Source organism: Balaenoptera musculus, chromosome 9, assembly GCF_009873245.2.
Source record: "Balaenoptera musculus isolate JJ_BM4_2016_0621 chromosome 9, mBalMus1.pri.v3, whole genome shotgun sequence".
Lineage (NCBI taxonomy): Eukaryota > Metazoa > Chordata > Mammalia > Artiodactyla > Balaenopteridae > Balaenoptera > Balaenoptera musculus.
In genome coordinates, this window is record NC_045793.1 from 30,227,080 (window position 1) to 30,248,358 (window position 21,279).

Below are 21,279 nucleotides of genomic sequence, written 5' to 3' on the forward strand. Positions count from 1 at the left end.
AGAATGCTATCTGGTTATTATTTACCAGTGTGATGGAGTTTTAGAGTGACACCAATCCATGTCCAGCTAGGAGTTCACTATGTCTGGCCCTGATTGGAAGAACTGTGGGAAAAGCTAATAGTAAGGAATCTGTCCTAAAGAAAAAAGAGTGGCTGAAAGAGAAGTCCAAGGGTAACAGGACAACATGAAAGAGGAGGGCAGCTTTTAGTATGTTGCTCCTATATTACACAGGCCTTACTGCCACTCCAGGTTTTAGGTCACAAGCTAAAACAATACTGAAAGAATGTTTTTTAAGTGAGAGTGTAACATTACATACAATAGAAAAAAAAAATAACGTAAAGAAAGATTTTGACTATTGATTTTTTACTACTAAATCAATTTAGTGTTGACTTATTCAGGCTTCTGAGAATACCAGTAGACTTCCAGACAATGGACAAGACAGTGACTGGTACATGGGACATGGCACCAACAGTTTCAGCAGCAGCCAGAGGAGAAGCAGGCACAGCATGAACCTCAGGATCCCTTACACTCGGCATGGGACAGCACAGACAATGGCAGGTGCAGCAGCGGCCTCTGCCACGGGGCACTCCAGCGGCAGAACACCTTTGGTGGGTGTGACCAGCGGTTACATTGGCCGCAGATGACCACAGGGTACCAGAGCAGAAATGGAGAAAATAGTGGACAAGGTATCGAGTATAAGAGGATTGTGTTCGTGAGCACATAAGATACACCCTCTAAGACAAAGGGGGCATTTGAGGCCATCACAATGATCAAGAAAGCTACTGAAATTTAATGATGAGGGTTATAAAGCCCAGATCTCTGCCTTGTGTAGGATAAGGCTGATGTTTACTTGGAATGTATTGGTAAGGTGCAGAGTCCAGCGCCTGTTTGAATAGTGAGATATCCATTCTCATCGGCCAAGGCACATACCGCAACAGCTGTTACTATGTTGAATATTGCTCTGTGCAAAACAATAAATTCTCCCCCATCCTATATCACTTTTGAATGTCTCACTGGACATTGATGTGGATGAAAAGCCTGTTGGTAATTATTTGAACGTGGAGCTTGACTCCATTTTATATATAAACCCCAAGCATTTGACCCAGTTTTAACATACACTGAATTTTTCATAGTCAAGCAAGGGGAACACTATACTTTGTTTTGCTTGTGACTGTCTCAAGAGTTGTTCACCAACAGCAATGTGACCCATGGAATCTTAGTTTCCTTATGATACAACTGCACCAATCTGAATTTGTACCTGTCACATTCATGGAGATTCAAAATAAAAGAGGGAGCATTTGACTATTTCATTACTCCTTATGCTGTCATTATGCCTAAACATTTACATATTAGATTACAAATTGTTACACTATAAAGTACTTGCCTTTTATTTGTCCTTTATATCAAAGTTAGGGCATTACATTAGGGCTTGTTGAAATTATGTGTATAGGTAAGTTATAAATACTTCCTTCCAGATCAACCAGAGATTAATAAATAAATTTATCCAAAAAGAATGTGAGGTCTGATAGGAATGAATGAAAAGATTGCTTTAGGATGATCCAAAAGTGATTGGAAGCAGGATTTTGAGAAGAAGAGGCCTGAAGATAGTGAGTGTAGGTGGAGGCAAAGAAATGTTTTTGTGACCATTTTAAGATCCTAGCTTTAAGTTGCATTGCACAGGGAGATCAGCTCGGTGCTTTGTGACCACCTAGAGGGGTGGGGTAGGGAGGGTGGGAGGGAGATGCAAGAGGGAGGGGATATGGGGATATATGTATATGTATAGCTGATTCACTTTGTTATACAGCAGAAACTAACACACCATTGTAAAGCAATTATACTCCAATAAAGATGTTAAAAAAAAAAAAAAAAGATTCTAGCTTTATTCCCAGGTTAGTGAATCCTGAAAAACATGGGTCTCACCAACTGGATAGGAGCAGTGGTTAGTACTTATCAACGGATATTTATGGAAATACTTACTGAAGCAACTAATATTTATGGAAATGCTTATTAAATACTTAATGTTCGTGGCTTGCTGACTCTGTGTGAGGCATGGTTCCAAGTACTTTAAGGGCACGAACTCCTTCGATCCTCTTACCAACCCCAGGAGGCAGAGTCATTATTGTCCCTACACTGCAGACAGAAAACTGAAGCACGGAGAAGGTAAGAAACCGGCCCAAGGACAGTGGGCTATTAAGACGTCTAGATGGGATCCACACATATGCAGCCGGGCTCAGTCTGCACTCACCACTACCCAACAGCAGATGTGCCATCAGGTCAAAGCAATTACTTGTTCTGACAGAAATCATATATCACCCACAAAATGTAATTTTGTTCTACTTACATTCATTAATTTCACATCCCCAGATTGGTGCTTTATAAACCCTTTTGGCAGCACAGCCAGTGAATTCTAAAAGCCCTCCTGAAAAGGTCAGAAGAGCAGCTTTGAAGAGCCAGGACTACTAATACTTGGTCCTTCCACGTGGCCCAAAGTGGTCACTGTCATTCCAGAGGCCCAGACCTCAGGTTGGTGGCTACACCCACATCTGAGTTGCCCCGAACCCCAGGCATACGGCTGCAGTATGAGGTCTGTCACGTGAAATTTTCTACTTTGCCTAAAAATGGTTGTGGATGGCTTGAGGAGCTGAGCCTGAGCGGGCACATCAGATAAAAAGGTAACAGAAGAAAGGTAGAGAGGACCCTCAAGAAAGTGCCAGTGAGCACTGAGGACCTGAGCTTCTGACTCTCCCAGGGTAGGCAATTCCCATCTGTTACTGAGTTCCCTATTAACAAACTAAAACAAACAAATAAAAAAGACTAAAACAAAACAATCTTCTGCCTGCAGCAAATTCACTTAATATCTCCTTAAATGTAAATATTATGATAAATAAGAAATTATAAGAATTACTTTAGTTGATCAAATAATAATATTGATGATTAATAATGATAATAATAATCATAAAGTGGTAAACAAGTTCCCTTTCTCATTAGGCCCAGGTATTAGGCTTTCTTAAATAGCTCCTTTCTTATTTTCTTGCATTATAAGGGACAGGCTTAAAATACAGTATAGTGGCTCAAGCTTGTTACAAGAGGTATAGCATGGTACCTGAGATATGGATCTGCTCCTTTCCAGCTGTGTAGCTCAGACGTTCTTGGAGCTTCCATTCCTTTATCTAAAGAAGGCATATCAGTATCTGCCCCACAGATGGTTACAGAGAGTTAAAAGAGTAAGTAGATAAAGGGCTTGACACAGTGTCCGACACATGATAAGTAAAGAATTAATGTTACCACGTGTTATTATTTGAGGGTAATTTATCTATAATATCACCTTGTGGCATAAATCATGAAGCCCCAATCTATTTGTAAAACAAACACAAAATTACTACTAATCATGTTTGATGACTATCTATACTCAACCTCTAACTTTAGATAAATACTTGGGCATCAATCGGCTTCCTTTCCATATCATCAGCATGCCTCCAAAAAGAAGAATATATATTGCTGTGACAGTTTTATGTCAATCTGAAAAACTGAACACCTCATTCAATTTTTCTCTCTAAATCAATTCATGGATATCTTGAGCAATATAGAAATAATACCTTAATATTACTTTTATAGATTTACAACACATATTCTTTTATAAAACATTTGCATGAAAACTCTGTGAGGAAAGAATGGTCACTATAATTGTTCCTATCTTACAAGTCTAGAAAAGAGGCACAAATGGACCAAGTACTTTTCCCAGAGTCATGTCACTATACTTAGTAGCTGGGTGGAACTAGAATTCAGGTCTCCTTATACGGGGACCACAGGATTCCTGACTTCTGCCTTCACTAGGTTGAAGGTTAGAATTCTTCTGACCTCTTAGGCTAGGATTCTTGCCAGTACTTATGAGCCCACTCAGAAATGGATGAGGCAAGAGAGTCCTTCCAAAGGCCTTCTCAGTTAATGTGGCTGAATTACCTACTTCTGTCTATTTAGGGGTAAGTTGACCCTTTGATAAGCTACACGTTTTCTTGTGAAATGACTATCAGCACTGGGATGGTACTGCTGCTATGACTATGATATCATTTTTACCATTAGGTGGCGCTAAGAGAAGTTTAAAGAAAATCGTCCCCAAAGTTATCGAAGCAGTGAGTCACAGGATTTGAATGGGGTTTACCATATAACAGAGTCTCTGCGTCTCTCCCAGACAGAAGCACACCCAACCCATCATCAAAGGGTAAAGCATCTTCCAAAACAACTCCATTCATTCAGTTAATTATACTTCTGCCAAGATACGTATCCTTTCTAATCATAACTTCAACTACAGATGAAGGATTCTAAGATTCTATTTAGGGAAATGAATGTATTTCACTTTGTAGCTTGCTGCAAATCCCATTTTGGGTTTTTATCAATATATGTTTCAACAGGATCTGTCAGACTGGAAGACACTAAATGCCTATTAAAATGTATCAGTCCTAATAAATCATATTATTAATTATTATGGTTACAATGAGAACTTCAAGAGACTAGTCACAACAAGCATCATCTTCCCACGAATAAATGTGTTATGCAACATACACTTTATGAAGTTGTGTGCCTTAGGGCTAATTTAGTGGGTTTTCATTTTCTAATATCAAAGATATCTTGCAAATCAAAAGTCAGTTCCCAGCCCTGGAGTTCCATGAAAATGAATGAACAAGCCATGAGCACTGCAAACCTACTAACATTGTTTTTCTTTCATAACACTTGTCATTTTGTTGTTGTTGTTCAATATCTACCTCTACCACCAGAAGGAGACTGGGTAAGAGATTTTCTTGAAGTTCAACATGCTATATCCTCCAACACCAAAATCTCTCTGTCTCTGTGTATATATACAGAAATAAATGAATCAAAATCATAGAATAGTTCTCTTTTGCTTATTGAGTTTACTCACAAAACAAGGCAAGTATGTAACTTTCAGGATGAATTTTCACCACTTCAGCAGCTAAATTCTAGAACTTGATTTCATTTTGCCCCCTTCTTAATCTAGCTCTTGTAATCCCCAAATAAAGCAGCCCCTGATGGCTTAAAATAAAAAGGTTGGCCATTTCTGTAAGAGGTTTTTCATCTATTTTAAAGCAAGTTATGTTTTTGGGAGGCATCTTATCAAGATTTCAGATTCTCTGCTAGTATTTCTGTTGCAAATACAGTGGCTCAGGAAGAAGTGATATGGGGAAAATATCACAATCACTGCTTGGGCACTGTTTCTGTTGAGGAAAAGGCAAACAAATATGGCAGAGTTTATTTTAGAGGGCAACATACTGAGTCACGGAACATATCTACACACAGCGAGGAATAAACTATTGATTAATAGATGCAGGCTGGGCAAACAGGGTAAACAAATCCGTGAAGTACAAGTATAGTTCACTGAGTTTTTATTACGTAATGCAAAGGGAACTCAGTTTTGTTGTTTAAAGTTGTTCATGTTTTAACACGTTGTTTTGGTGCCATTTAGACGCAGTGCTACTCCACTATGTTTAGCACAGAAATAAGTAAATGGGGACTTGCTGGAAAGATCTGGACAACAAAAGTGAGTATCTCTCTTATCACCTCTTCCTCTATGGTCTGTTGAAAATCAGATTTAATCATCAGAATCACACACATTGTTGCAAGTGTGCTATGCAATCTTGCCCCTCATGTGTCCCAGTGTTTGGCACAAGATAACAAATTCCCTAAGTGAAATAAGTAAATATACCTACATGATGGCAGGAGGTACACAAGTCATGCACCAGAAATGTAAAGATTCACCAAACCAGTTCAAGTTTAAAAGGTCAGGGCCATTTAACCAAAGAGCAGAGGAGTTAATCAGCTCCCTCAGCCAGCCGGTCTTCAGCACAACTTCGGGGATGTCAAGGAGCTGCCAAACGTTTACTGGAAAATGGACCTGCTGTCCCTTTCACATTGTCCTGATGCCCAAAGTGCAAAGTATAACGTCGTGAGCAACACCAGCGCAAGAAGCACCTTTGGGTCACTGAGCTCGATCTAGCTTCTCCCAAAGAAAAAGTGAGTCTCCCAAAGCTCCCTCTGACCCCCATACCTCAGTGCTACCAGCCTCCACTGACCCTCCCTCCTGTCTTGCTGGTGGCCGGGCAGGAAGCACGTCACAGTATATATGCCAGGCACATCGACAAGTTTGCTTCTTAGTCTTAAGATATGCCAAATGGAAAGAAGAATTACGTAGTTTACGACTAACAGGCTATAATAAGCAGCAAATATTTTCTCCCATTTTCAAGGAAATGAAGCAAGGCGATGCTATCGTTTTCTCAAAGTCTCCGTTTGATTGTGTCTGTGATTAGTCCATTTAGAGATTTATGGCTCACGGGCAGAGTGATCAGTTTTATGGATAGGCCAGACTCAGTAGATGATTGCTGCCTTTGCATGATTCAATAGTTTCCATGAAATTCGGACTGGTCTGCAATGGTGTCTAAAATTGTTATCCATAAAATTATTATTTTGGGTTGGAGTATATCGAATGAAAAAAAGGGTATACTTGAGAGAGGAAAGTAGAGCAGGACGAATTAATTTCTCATATTAGCTAGCTCTGGAAAGCAGAGAAAGGTCTGAGAACATGTGAGAACTGGGGTTCATGGTAGAAAGTAACAAAGAGAAGGAAACATGAATATTCCCTTACTTTAAAATGAATCATTTAGGCAGAATGATTCGTTCTGCCTAAAGAATGCCATGGGCTTTATCATAAACAATCAATAAATATTTATCAAAAACCGATAATAATAGACATCCATTGTTTTTATCGGTCCAGTATCTTTCTTCCTTTGGGGATCCGTTCTCCTCTCACCATATGGATCTGGTGAACTGCCAATTGCAGTTCCCTGCCTCTTCCTTGGCTGTTATGGGCTGAACTGTATCCCCTCAAAATTCATGTTGAAGGCCTAACCGCCAGTACCTCAGAATGTGACTGTATTTGGAGAAAAAGTCTTTAAAGAGATGGTTAAGTTAAATGAGGTCATTAGGGTAAAGGCAGGAAAAGGAGCGGGCAGTAAGCCTGGTGTTGAAGGGACAGTGAAGGGAGGGGCTTGGCTTGAGCAGAGAGTTAGGTTGGGGGACAGTAGGAGACCAGGGAGAAATGTAGGGATCTCAGCCTGTGTCAGGCCGTGAATGCCACCCGGAGGAGTTTGGAGGAGTGAAGTGGTTAAGAAAGGAGACTCCAGACTCATATTGACTATGTGAAGATACCATTTGTTAGATGTGTGATACTGAAAATTTTACTTAATTTCTCTACACTTGAGTTAAATAGGAATAATAATGATATCTCCCTCATGGAGACATTGTGAGTACTAAATGAATTAATATACATATGTATATATAAGTATATTTTTTAAAACAAAATATATTATTAACATATATTTTACATAGATATTGTATGAAGAGGTAAAATATATACTAATATAAAATATATGTAATATATATATATATTGGGATTACTCCTCTTTATTTTTAACTCAACAATATAGTGTGAATATTTTTCTACGCCAATAAATGTAGCTCTCCATCACTTTTTTTTTTAAGATTTTGTTGTTGTTGATGTGGACCATTTTTAAAGTCTTTATTGAATTTGTTACAATATTGCTTCTGTTTTCTGTTTTGGTTTTTCGGCCGCAAGGCACGTGGGATCTTAGCTCCCTGACCAGGGACTGAACCCGCACCCCCTGCATTGGAAGGCAAAGTCTTAACCAGTGGACCGTCAGGGAAGTCCCTCCATCGCTTTTAATGTCTTCATAGTTTTCCACAGATAAACATGCCACGATTTGCTCACACTTGAATTGCATAGTACTCTAGTATGTAAAAATTGTTCATGAACAGGAAAGTATGGAAAATTATGTAGTTTCACTAAATTTACATTTTTTCTTGCTTTTTGCTTATCTGTATTTTCTATTCTTTTCACATTGAATGTAGCTCACTAGCATAATAAAGGCATAATAAAAGGGAAAGGTAAAAGGAATTAAAAAATGCATGTTTGATCATTTTTAAAATCTGATTTCTATTTTCCTTCTCATGGGTGGCCAAAAAACTTAACAGGATACAGGAAAGAAAGAGAAGAACATTTCTATGAACTTTCATGCCTGAAAATAGAATCACGCTTGATAAACAGAATCCACCTCCACTGACCACTATTCATGCTCTCTATTCTAAAATTCTTTCTCTAGAGTCATGGTTCCCAGGCTGAACTCTCTGGGGCTTTTTGGGGTCAGACAGGTGTCAGGCAGTAGCCTCTGGGGGCCACCAGAAGGAAGAAAAAGAAAAGGTAAAGGACAGGACAAAGGACCTTACCCTTTTTTGACCAAAGCAATTTCATTTCTTCCTATGTTACATAGGGCTTCTGAGTTTTTTTTTTAAGTTGAGGTTTTAAGGTGTGTTTTTTTTTTTAAGGGCTTAAAAAAGAAAAATAATCCACCTCACATCCTCTGCAACCAAGATCAATGCTCTTTCTTTCTGATTTAGGTTTTCTGGCCACATCTCAGACATCTTCACTTTCTTTCACAGGTCCAAAAAAAAACAATGAAGGAACAATAGTCAGCAAGAAGTACTGGATTTATTTCCTCTGTCCTGAATGCAGAACCATTAAGATGAAGAAAACTGCCCAGAAAGCTCATCTATAAGAAGTCCTAAAACATTACTGGATAAGTAATGAGAGATACCTTGCAGCACTCTCTCCCTACTTCGTCCTTCTGGCAGTCAGCCCTTAGCCTCGCCTCTAAAGAAATGGTAAACAAATATTTAAAGACTTTTGGGTTGAAATGGTACAAAAATACAAGCCTGCCCATAAGAAGTACATATCCATCTCCAGCCTGCATGAATGAGGATAACCAACGATGTGAGAAAGTGTTAAGCTTGTTCTTTTTAGACAGGAATAAGGTGACCAGTCTCTTGTCTGCAATGGTAATCACCTAGAAGTGGGTACCACATCATATAGTTTATTGATATCTTTCTGCCTTGTGTGTGCAATATGGTAACAGTTCTCTAGTTCTTTCATAGATGCAAATTCCTTATTACTCAAAATGGGTAATTATATCTTGGAGGAAGGAGACTGTATTTTCCACTTCTCCTGCCCTGTTCTCTGCCGCACAGCACTAATTCAATACGGAGCTTGTGTAGGGAGTAAATGGATAAATCCGTCCAAGCACTGCCAAAACCCCCTGATGATCAGCAGGGCTCCCCTTCCACAATTCCAACCCCCTCCATTAGCATCCTCTCCAGTCTTTCATTTAAAAATATTAGAGGAACTGTCATATACTGGGAATTATGCCCATGCACTGAACTTGAGAAGAGAATAATAAGGCCCTGCCCTCAGGGAGTCTCAGTCCTTGTGGGGAGACAAACACATACAAATACAACTAAGACACACTGTGACTGGGCTATTAGGGGAAGCTTTCATGGGTACAACAGAAACAAAGAGGAAAGAAAAGTGTAAATCTGCCTCAGCAAATCGGGTAGACTTCACTTGGAAGACAGTCCTGAGCAGCAATAGTTTAGATTTTCAATATGAAATATTATCTCTGGGTTGCTGAATCAGGATATTTATTTTCTTCTTCATATTTTCTTCATTTGAAAAACAATATACTCAACTTGGAAGGGATGTGTCCTTTTTTCAACAGTTGACTTTTCTGAGACCAACAGGTGAATGACAGATGTAAGCTCCTGGCATCTAACTTGTTTAGCCCAACTGATGGTTTGCTAAAGCTGTAGGAGACATTCTTTCACAAACCACATCCAAACCATCAGCACGTTCTGCTAGCTTTTCTTTGGAAATACATCCTGATAATGGAGGAGAGGGTCTTCTCTACCTAAACTGAATTGAACAGAGCACTAAGAACAACAATTTGCTTCCATCAGCCTTAGAATGCATGGAAATTCCTCTTATATTTTTCTATATTGCAAGTAGAAATATATACTTTCTATATAGGAGTCATTCTTCAAATGTTTAATATGTTTTCATAAGTAGAGGGAAATTAGTAGAGGCTGCTTCATGGGCCACTAGCCAGTTGTGTCAGTGATGGTGGCTGAACTGACAATTGCAGGAATAGTATGATTTTTTCCATTTTAGCAACTGAGGAGGACATCCTCGGAAAAGAGAACAGCGAACTTGTGTGATTTTCTCCAGTGTTTATTGTGTGGGAGCAGAAAAGTCAGACTGTAGGGTTTTTCTTAATTGGTGGCTTAAGGGCTGGTGTGGAGGAAAAATATAGACATTTCTAGGGAAATACATCAAGTGGCAGACTAAGTGGTCCAGGCTTAGTAGGAAAGGAATTATGGCCAAATATGGCTGAGGGCCTTGGAGAAAGTAGCAGAATTAAGAGTACTGAAAGTGACATCTGAGATTCTAGGCTCAGAGGCATTGAAGGAGTGAAAAAGCCAGAAAGACAGTGATTATAAAGTGGTAAATTAGTTTAAAGTTTCAAAGATGGATGTAGTTGTCTGTGATGCAAGTTACTAATCAGCAAGGCTACACAGGCGGGAGGCTGAAGCTGCAGAGAAATGAAGGTCATGGATTTGATGAGATCAAAGAGCTGTGATGCGGAAAGGGTCATTGGTGTGGACATCAAAACTGATAAGAATGATGGCAGATCTGAAGTCTCCAGAAGAAGTTAACCAAGGTGATGATTTTCTTATTGAATATTCTGAATGATCAGGATGTTGAGAGATGAGAGTAAGGAGGACTGGCAGAGAGACATCAACAAATCCCTCCCAACTCCAGGGATTAAGGTTTTCGTACAACACCCAGCTTCATTGTTCTTAGGGATTAACAAAGTTACCACTTTGTGAGGAAAATGGAAGGTGGAATTACCAAGGGTTTAGAGAAATGTAAACATGTGCTAAGAGGAAGGAGTGGAGAGAAGTACAGGAATAAAGAGGTAGAAGGAGAAGGACCAGGCCACCAGATGGGATCTGAATCTTAGTGGTAACTGAATTTAACAGGGATGAGAAACATGAGGGAACTTTATGTTTCCAGCAATGCCACTCTGCTGAGGTATATCTGGGTGATGCCACGTCATGCTGCCTTGTACTTTCCTAGGTCTTCAACTCCTCTTCTCTTCTTGGAGCCCAGATGGCTTATGTTAATGAGTCTATACATTTGATGACAAGCCAAATACTGAGAATGTGCAGGTTATTTGGTCTCTCAAGCTTCTGTATTTGTTACGAATTCTTTATGTCACATGCCAGGCTCTTGTAAACATTTGGGTGTGTGACTTCTGATCTAGATAAAAATCTGTCCCCAGCTCAAGTCAGAGCATCAGATAGCTAGTTACCTGGGCCTCACTGTTTAGTCCCTAGACAGACTGCCTAATAGACTTGCTTTATTTCTGAAAGAGATGGAGGAAAAGATCACTCTGGCTATAGTCTCGATAATGGACTGGATGAACTGAGTGGGAATTTGAATGCGCTTCCAGAAATTCTACCAATTAGAAATTCATTGGGTTTGCAAACTTCTTTTATAAAAATGCAAATACATCTAAGAGGCTTATGACTGGGGTGAGGGTGTAATTTAGTCTGAATTAGTTCCATCAGCTTACTTTCTGCTATTACCTAGCTGAAGTAGTCATACTAAAAAGATGAGAGTTTTACTTGGGGAAAGAATGTTTTGCACAAAGGATATAATCATGTGTGGGACAGAGGTGGAAGACTTTGGAAAGATATAAGCATGAAGGAGCATTCAGAGGACACACAGAGGGGGTGTCAGCATTTGAGAGCACAGAGAATAAGCAAACTCTGGTCTTCTGTGAAAGTTTGCCTGATTGCCTCGTAGAGGTAAGTCCCCAATTTCCTTTAACACTGGGAATCTCATTTCTCACATTCTTGTTTGAAGGAGTACATTCCTTACAGCAGAGGAGAGGAAAAAATGAAATCAATAAAAATCCTCAAATGGTATGAAGCATTGACAATTTCCATGTTGCTTTGTTTAAATTCAAGCTAGGCTATTTGATTCCCTGACAATACTTCACTGATATCATATGATAAACAGAAATTTTTAGACCTAGCATTTTAAAAACAATCAGCAGTTCCATGTGAGATAAAAGCTATTATTGGTCAATATTTAAAAATAAGTTCAATTATGTTATTTAAAGATATATTTTATATTTGGTAGTAAATATCTATAATTTTTTAAAGTCTACACTTGTTTTGATACAACAGAATGTGTAAATTCTATTTATCATTTTCCTTTTCTTTTTTTATGTACTCACATTACTAAAAAGATGAGGCCAGAGATCCTAAAATGTTCAAAGTGCTATCTTTGAGTACGAGTCTGGGTACATTTCAAATTTCACGTAAAAGCCTGCGCTCAGAACTAAGATAAAACTACTGGAAAGAATGAGTAATAGCCAAAACTTTGGCACACTCCTAACCAGGGCTTCTTGGATATCATAAAGGAGAACAAAAACAACAACCCAGGTAAAACAGGTTCCGTGATGTTTTGTTTTGTACTTATATTTCAAATATAGGGGAAAAAAACTTTTTATCAAAAAAACCAAACAATAAAAAGCAACAAAAACCATTAGCAAAAAGTTTGGGCCAATGAAAACATTTGATTTCAAACACCAAAGCATTAAATGGCAAGATAAAAATAAACCTTTGTGCTAACCAGTAAAAATTCCATGGATTTGTGCCTTTCAATGTGAGTCACAAGTCTAATGGCAGATACACTCTGTGTGGTTGCGGAACGGAACAGACTGTCTTAGTCTTACACTCTGTCTTCAAACGCTCCCATATATCTGGCCCAAACTCCGCCTGTCCTGCCACACACTTGCAAGGTCCCACTCAGATTTATTAGGATGATCATCCCTCCTTTCATGGCATCCTTGTCTCTACCTACTGCTCAAGATAAAGCCTGGGAGAGCGTGTCTGTACGGGAAAAAGGCACGGTGGAATCATGAAATCTCACCATTATTGATCACTGCCAAATGTCTTATTTTTATAGATTAAAAAACTGAAGCACAACCAGGCTTTAAATCTTGCTCTGAATTACACATTGTTTAAGCTTCAGAGCTAAAACCTGTCAGGTATTCTTCTCTGAAATGGTTAGGAGATACTTCTCCATGCATCTTTCACATTTTTGCATCGTTTGCAAACAGAGGCACTGACAATCTGTTCTGAACTATCTTTTCAAAGATATTTATGCAGCAGATAGCCTTGAAAGATAGAGATGGTGTCTCTCTCCAGAGCAAAGAGAAGTTTTTGTCCAGAATAACAAAAATAATGTCTCTCTCTGAGGCGAAGGGCAGGCATACTCACTGACCATCAGGAACATTCAAACTCCCTAAGGTCAGAGCTCTGCTCTTGAAATGCAAACCACTTAGTATACAAGTGTCACCTCCTAGCCTCTTCACTTGCCCTGGGGGAGCTGCGATTCAGTGAACCAGTGTAAATGCTGATAATCTGTCTGCTGCTATTGCTATAAACAATAAAGTCATTTGTCTCTGACCCAGGAGTCTCCTGTCTTCTGCCAGCTCCCATGAAACTGTGGCAGGCAGATTTGTGAGCTTGGAAGTAGGTGAAATCTCAGACTCTTCACAGTTTTTGCCAGAAACATAAAACTGTAGTGATAGTCATATAAAGAGAGAAAATATTGAAAGGCCTGTTGCTGAACTTCTCAAATCTAGGATCATCCAGTTACCAATTTGGAGGTACATAATATGCATATGTTGTAATACGCTTCATTCTTCAAATAAAATTATACACACACATAGACATACCTGTAGCTACACTTTATTTTTTAAATTAAATCTGTGAAATGGGTCTCACTCTACTCACTATATAGATTAAAAAACAAAAACCAACAAACCCCAAATTTAACTCACACAGCTAATAGGCAGTGGAGCTAAAATCTCTGGTTTCAAAATTTGTGTTTTGCCTGTCTCTAAATGAAACACAGCTCAAAACAGCATGGGCCACTTTGGCTTTAAATAAAATGGCTAAAGTATATAGTATTATGTTTAGTTTTACTATCTTTTTAATAATACCTTACTTTTTAAAATAACTTTAGGTACCGGCATGATGCTGTCTAATCTGTCTTCAATATTAAATATTCAGCATTCACAACAAATAACGTGTTTTTTAATCTTGTGAATACTGATTTTATAGTGTATACTGTATATTCATAGCCAGAGTCTCCAACATAAGCTATTGTTTATAAAGCTTATATCAGAAAACAATGTTGTAGACATATTGCTTTAAAGCTACATATCTAAGAAAATTATCTTCAGCTACAGAAAGATAACATTACAGGAGAAATAATTCCATTAAAAAGGCTGTATATTCCATGAAATTACCTTGTTAGTCACAGAGATAAATAGAAAATTACAAACTACGCAGAGTGGGGAAAGGTGTCTGGAACTTATAGATGTTCTTGAGAAAAAAAAATGTTTAAAGCAAAAAAGACAGAAAAAAAACGTTTTAATTTTATGGAAGCAAAATATAAACTTAGGTAAGAGTTGTTTGGGGAAGTTTTTAAAACTGGTAATCCATTTCTGGCTACAAACAGGTTTTCATTATTATGATTCTATTCTGCTAACTCCAGTGCTAATCAATCATTTTGAAATGTAAACAGCAACAAAGAAAAACATACTTTAAAAGTATGTAAGTTCTGGTCAAAACATAAACAAATGTTTTTCAAATTGCCTTAATTAAAGGATTTCTAGATACTTATTAATAATGCATTACTGGGAGTAATTATTTTACTTGCTTCTCACAAAAACATTACTTTTCTTTTTTTTATAAAATAAAAAACTATCCAGCTAAAGTTTACAAAAACAAAACAAAGAGATTAGGGAGTCAGTTACAACTGTCATATAAAATGATAACTGCAGAACCAGGTTTATACAGCTATCATTTATTTTAAACAAGTATCTTAAATTGAAAGATTAATTGCTGATTTATATTTATTTTATTTTAATCCTTGGTAAATGACAATAGAAGACTGTAGTCTTTATAATGGGACATGCCAATGTGGTTAATGTTTGATGTAGAAGCAGAAACCCCATGGAAAACCTGATGGGTTAAGATACCAGTTTTCTGATTCAACTCAGACACAAATTAATTTTTAAAAACATAATTAAAATTATGTGGATTTAAATTTTAATTATATAGTGCAATACTTTCTAGGGGCATAGCTATTAAACATTAAGTGGGTTTTAAACTAGAAATGTGAGGAACTCTTTCACTGATGGGTTTTCAAGTAGGCTATAATTTCATCTATGAAGACTCATGTGCCATCTGATGTGTTCTTTCCACTCTGGGATTCTATGAAGAAGCGAGATGGTAATTTTTGTCCCAAATTTCTTAAGTTGTCAAGACAAATTGAGAGAACTTCAGAAAGAAGAAACAAAATTTGTTAAGATCAGAATCACTTAATCATAAAGAAATACATTTTTAAAAAACCTCAAGTTTTATATAATTAAGAAGTACTATAATAATTGCTTTAAATATGAAGCAGCAATTATTTTGAAGACAAATACATAGGAAGAAAAGGAATATTCATCTAGAAAGTTAGAAGGCAAATCTAAAAGAAAGAATATCAATGTTTTGTGTTATTCCTTATTATCAAGGTCCTCCCATTGGCAAAACCTTGTGGATTCTGGCAGATTTGTGATAGTGGAATTGATAAACAAAGGAGCTTAGTACGCTGATCTGAGGGCTTCTTAGTCGGTGTCTGCTGAGGAAGCCTATATATCTCACAGGTTTATGCATAAGGAAGCAAATGAAAGATTACCTGGAAATCTTCTAATTAGTCGACATAATCCTTCCTTTCTGCAAAGCTGATGTTGTATTTCTGGTAATATGTTTACCTGAAAGGAATAAAAAAGATTCTAGTGAGTTAAGCATTCTCTGCTAAAGCAAAGAAAATACAAACAGCCTACAGGGTACAGATGTGAAGCATTGTCTACACCAACCACCTCCTACTTTCAAATCTCTGTAAGTCAACATTAAAATCCAAAATAATAGAGTGGTTTATTTGATAACATAAAATAAAAACATGCCCTTAGAAATCTTCAAAATATTTGGGAATACTTGTTAAAACCTTGATATATTTCAAAGCCATTATATTTGCTAGAAAAAATAAGAAAATAATTTATGTCATTATGGCAAATAGAGTAACACTACTAACTTGATAGTTGCACATTTTGCTTTGGCAAAAAATAGTACTAAACATTCCTCAAAGTCAGCTACACTCCCAAGTTCCAAAGGCCCTCAATGATTTGAATCACGGACATCTAGTGGTAATTCAATGCTAAACCTGTTAGCATTTACAGTTTTCACTTCATACTGAAGGGTATTTATTGCTTTCGAGTATAAAACCCAGTCACCACAAAACTATATTTTAACAAAAATTTGTTCTTAGAAAGCTTCATAAATGTTGTCATAAATTCAAACATATCTTTTAATTTTTAAAGAAAAGATACAAGCAAGCTTAATTCCCTCCTCTTCTGAATTTACAGATTAGCTATTCTCAGCTAAATCCCCCAAATAATGCCAAACATGGTAATGCCTCGTTAAAACCAACAGAAAGAGTCAGTGTAAATCAGCTTGAAAATCAGATTCATTTTTGAGCAATTATTGATTACTTTCAAATTAATTCACTCTACCCTAAAAACGTATTAGAGTTTCTTTGCTGTGGCCGGCTGGCCTGACTGGATAAAAAGAACTCAGCTGCAGCTGGAGAAAAGAGAGGGAACCAGAGACACGGGCTGTAGTCCCACTTCTGGCCTGTAACAAAATCAGAACCTTGAGCCCGTCACTTTACTTCTTTTCAATTTCTCCATTTGTAAAATAGAGCCTTGGGTCTCTAAATACCACTTCCGCTCTAAGCTTTGATCAATTCAATAATTCAGTCATAAGCTGTAGTTTTTAAAAAAGGATTCATTTAAAGTGCTTTGAAACAGTTCATCACTTAAAAGTTCTCTAACCCTTGCAATCTTGTTAACTCTATCCGTTTATTCAGCAAACTGTAAACTTCAGCCCAGGTCATGCATAAATAAAGCCCAGGCTTCAGCAGAATCCGCTCTTGTGAATATGATAATTGAGAAAAGTGTATAGTACACTGTATATTTTAGGGATGTCTACGTTTCTCAAATTCAAAAGTGATCAGTTTTAGAGTCTAAATGTAGGAAAAGAAGAAGGGCTTTCATAAAGTCCTGAAGTTTTCAGTTCAGCCCTTAACACAGGCTGGAGGGAGGGACAGAGCATGATTGCAAAGGTCTGGGGAACCCATCCTAGAGGCTTGGGGGTTTTGCTGTTATTGTTAACACACAAAGAGCCTTTCTAAATTAGATTGTGAAAAGGTTTAAAAGTCAATAAACTTGAACCATTTTCCTCCACTTAAGGAAAAAAATCACTCAGTTGCTATTGACTAAATAGAATCTTTAACAATAGAAGGGCCAAGAAAAAGAAGCAGCATTAGGTAAGTAGTAGTGAAGGCTGTGTATGGACACAGGTCCTATTGAAAACCTTCTCCCACTTCTTGAAGGGCTCAGAGTAAATGTGCCGGCCTTGCAGACATGTAGAGCATCCTTGGTATGCCCTCCTGACCTCTACAAACTAAAAGCACTAGCAGAGCCCTGGTTAAATGGATCACAGTAACTGAACTAACGGGCCAGAAGAATGTGTGTAAATGCTGCAAAGACAGAGTACAGCTTGCACAGATTTCAGATACAAGGGTAGTTGTTGCGTCATATCAGAGAGATGACTTTTCACATGAGACCTTGGGTCACAACGATGAACTGACTCAGGGTCAACAAAGCATTTGCTTCAAAAAACCAGAGCCAAGCCAAAGGAAGCAACTGCTCTCACTTTCCCATCCCCTACCCAATGACCTCTTCCACTGCTCTTTCCTCCAAAGCACATCTTTGGAATTCACAGAGTAGAAGAAGATGACATGACCATGGTGACACGTGACACTAGAGATATCATCTCCGTTCTACTCTGGAACTGAGCACCAAGCTAAGCAGTTAAACTAAATAACTTGGCACAAAAAAATAAACACATACAAGGCTATGGGTCCTACAGCTGTGCTAAATCAACTTTATTACACATACTAACTTTCTTAATTAACTTTTTAATTGTTAAACCTAATAATGTTCTTCAATATCCTAGTGCTTTTTATTCTTATTTTTATGTACATCATAAAATATGTAAGATTTGCATCATCAAGTGGAACATAAAGAAGTTTTCACTGGGATTAGCTGACTTTTATACGATGAGCTTCTCCAGCTTAATACTGCAATAATTTTTTTTAATAGAACTTAAGTTCACAGCAAAATTGAACAGAAGGTACAGAGATTTCCCATATACCCACTCCCCCGACCCACACACAGCCTCCCCCATTACCAACATCTCCCCCAGAGTGGTACATCTGTTACAGCTGATGAAGCTACACTGACATCATTACCACCCAAACAGTCATTTTTAATATATACCGATTTTGTACTGGGTTCGAATGCTTTATATGTGTGTGTGTGTGTGTGCGTGTGCAAGTGCACGCATGTATATTTTATATAGACAGCTGTTTTTCTTGGCACAGAAGTTTCTGCATCTTTGAAAGGATTAGAATGCATATAAAAAAATGATAATGACATTTGGGCCCTAGAATATTTCTGAGATCAAACTGGGAGAAAGGAAATGTGCATTTAAAAATATTTCAATCCTACTCTGTGGTAATCTAAATTGTTTTCATTACATACCGTCAGAAGCAAAAGTAAAAAACAAAAAAAAAAATCATTCTTATTTTGAGACATATTTCATTAATAAGAGCAACAGTATGATGTTAATTATAAACATTCAGAAAGTGTTTATAACTCAAAAAAACTAAAACTACAGTAATACCATTAACTCATTAAGGAAAGTAGACATTTGACATGAGCTATTTATATAAAGTGTAAGAAAGCACCCAGGGAAAAAAATTTTTTTTGGTCACTCATGAACGTTGAGAGTGACACACATGTCACATTGTATCTTAGGGAACTGTCCTTTTTCTTCATTAGATCTGTACAGATGCTCACATCTTTTATCAAAAATCAGACCTTCTCTGAAAGCTGTTCAGTATCATCCATAAGGAAGAGAATTAATGGCAAGAAGGGAACCAGCTAATCAAAGAAAATACAGTCTTATTATCATCCATGTCTCTCCCAGGTAATTATCACTCCATCACGGTCACCTGAAAATGTCCTAGCAAGCTGTAAAATAAGAGCCATTTCAGTAGTTCTCAGTGCTCCAAGTACTAAAAACAGTATCCCAGATTCAGGGACTGCTAATCCTACAAACATTCAGAACTAGAAACGAATTTCTCTGCTCTAGAAATACCAGGACCTGTTAGAGGTGAGATAGAGCCCCACTTACTAAACTTAGTGTCACCCCAAATAGTGGACCTTGCTTCAGTTTCAGCAACACACGGACCAATACAGTTTTAAATTCCTGTTACTTTCCTCCTGGCTAGAGAGACTCCTGGTCATTCATGATCTATAACAGACCTTAAGATCATTTTCATTAAGCACTTAAATTCCAAAGCTCTGAAGTGGTGAGTAATCCTCATTTGAGCAGGTGCCCTTTCTTTGTTCATTCTAAGGTCATTAACAATCCTAACACATACCCAACAAATCTGAAGCAACTTGTGTTTTGAATACTTATGTTTACATAAATAAGTCATGGTTCACAAAACTTCAAATTATTCATGCTCCAAAGTGACAGTTATCTAAATGTATCATTTAGAATTTGTGTATTCTTTAAGAATATTCATTAGAATAGGCTTTAAGTGCAGCAGCTAAATATTTATTTAGAAAGGTTCTATAGTGATATGGTTAAGAACACAGAATTTAAAGTCAGACTTCCAGAGCTTGAATCCTAGATGCTTCATTTATTAGCTAGGACGACTTAAGTAATTTTCTTAATCTCTCTGTGCTTCAGTCTCTTCATATGTAAAGAATGTATATAAACAAATATGTAAGCACTTAGAATCGTTCTCAGGAGGAGGCCTTGGCAAGAGATTGGAAGGTGGGAGTAGAGAGAGGCTGAATACTTATCTTCCTGGCTTCCTCTCTGCAGGGCTATGATTTGGTAATGGCTACATTCCCCTATGTTTATAGCTCCTTTCCACGGATCCCTCTTTCTTGGCTCCGGCTCTTATCTGGTTTTGCTATACAATTCCTTCTATTGTACACACCCTTCTTCAGACCAAGGGTGGTAAAACCTTATGATGTTGTTGGTCCCTGGGTGCCTCTAATCTTTTTTGTTTCTCTTATCCTGCCAAAAGCTCTGTAAATAGCTCTTTCATTAGTTTCTCTTCAGTTAAATCCTTTGGAGTATGGCATCTGTTTCCTGCTGGGAGGTTGACTGATACACACAGCAAATATTGTCAACTTTATCCTGTAGCTGATGGGAAGCCATGCAAGATTTTAAGCACAGGAGTAACCAGGTTAATTCAGCATTTTCTATTTTTCACTCTGATAACTGAGAGCCCGATGGATTTCAGGGGCAAAACACTTGCTTCAGAAAAATCAGTGAGGAGGATTCAGCAATTGTGCTGGTTATACATGGTGACTGTCTGACCAGAATAAAGGCAGTAAGCATGGAGAGTAGGTAAGATATTTGAGAACTATTTAGAAGTTAAATTCCTTAGTATTCATGATTGATAGAATGCAGATGACAAGAGAGAGGAAGGGCTCAAAGGTGAAGGCCAGATTTCTATCTTAGGAAGTGACAAGAGTGGTTAATCACGCTCATGACCAGCAGAGCAGTTCTGCAGAGCTTCTAAATACAAGCGCAGAAGTGAGTTTACCAGGGAAAATAATGAATTCATTTTCTCTACGTTGAGTCTGAGGTCCTATGTGACATCTAAGTAGAGATGTTCAGTGGGTAGTTACACATGCAAGCCTGAAGCATGGGAAACTGCTTTGAACTTTAGATGTAGATTTGGGAGTCATCAACTACAAATGGTAGGTGAAACGTTAGGGGTGGTGCTGGGGAACAGAGGCATTTAAAGAACGGACAGAGAAAAGGTGGCTCTGAAGGACACAGAAAGGATGGCCAAAGATGTACGAGAAGAAGCGAAAGAATGTGCTCAGTCTAAAGGTCAAGGAAGGAAAGAGTTAGAAGGAAGAAGGAGTGATCACAACTGTCAATTGCAGAAATATCAAATGATCACGGTAGCTACTATAGTACTCTTTTACTACTGAAAAATAGCTATTGGCTTTGACACTTTTCTCACAGATTTGTTAAAGTTACCAAAAATACAGCATATGCAAATTTTCCAGC

At 37.8% G+C, this 21,279-nt stretch overlaps 1 protein-coding gene across 1 annotated transcript in view; it reads right to left on the reverse strand.

Moving 5' to 3' along the window:
* CPED1 (cadherin like and PC-esterase domain containing 1) overlaps positions 1-21,279 on the reverse strand; it is a 292,803-nt gene that overhangs the window by 212,983 nt on the left and 58,541 nt on the right. Inside the window, 1 exon segment of the mRNA XM_036864402.1 lies at positions 15,746-15,821. Within this exon segment, the coding sequence (XP_036720297.1) occupies positions 15,746-15,821 (76 nt within the window).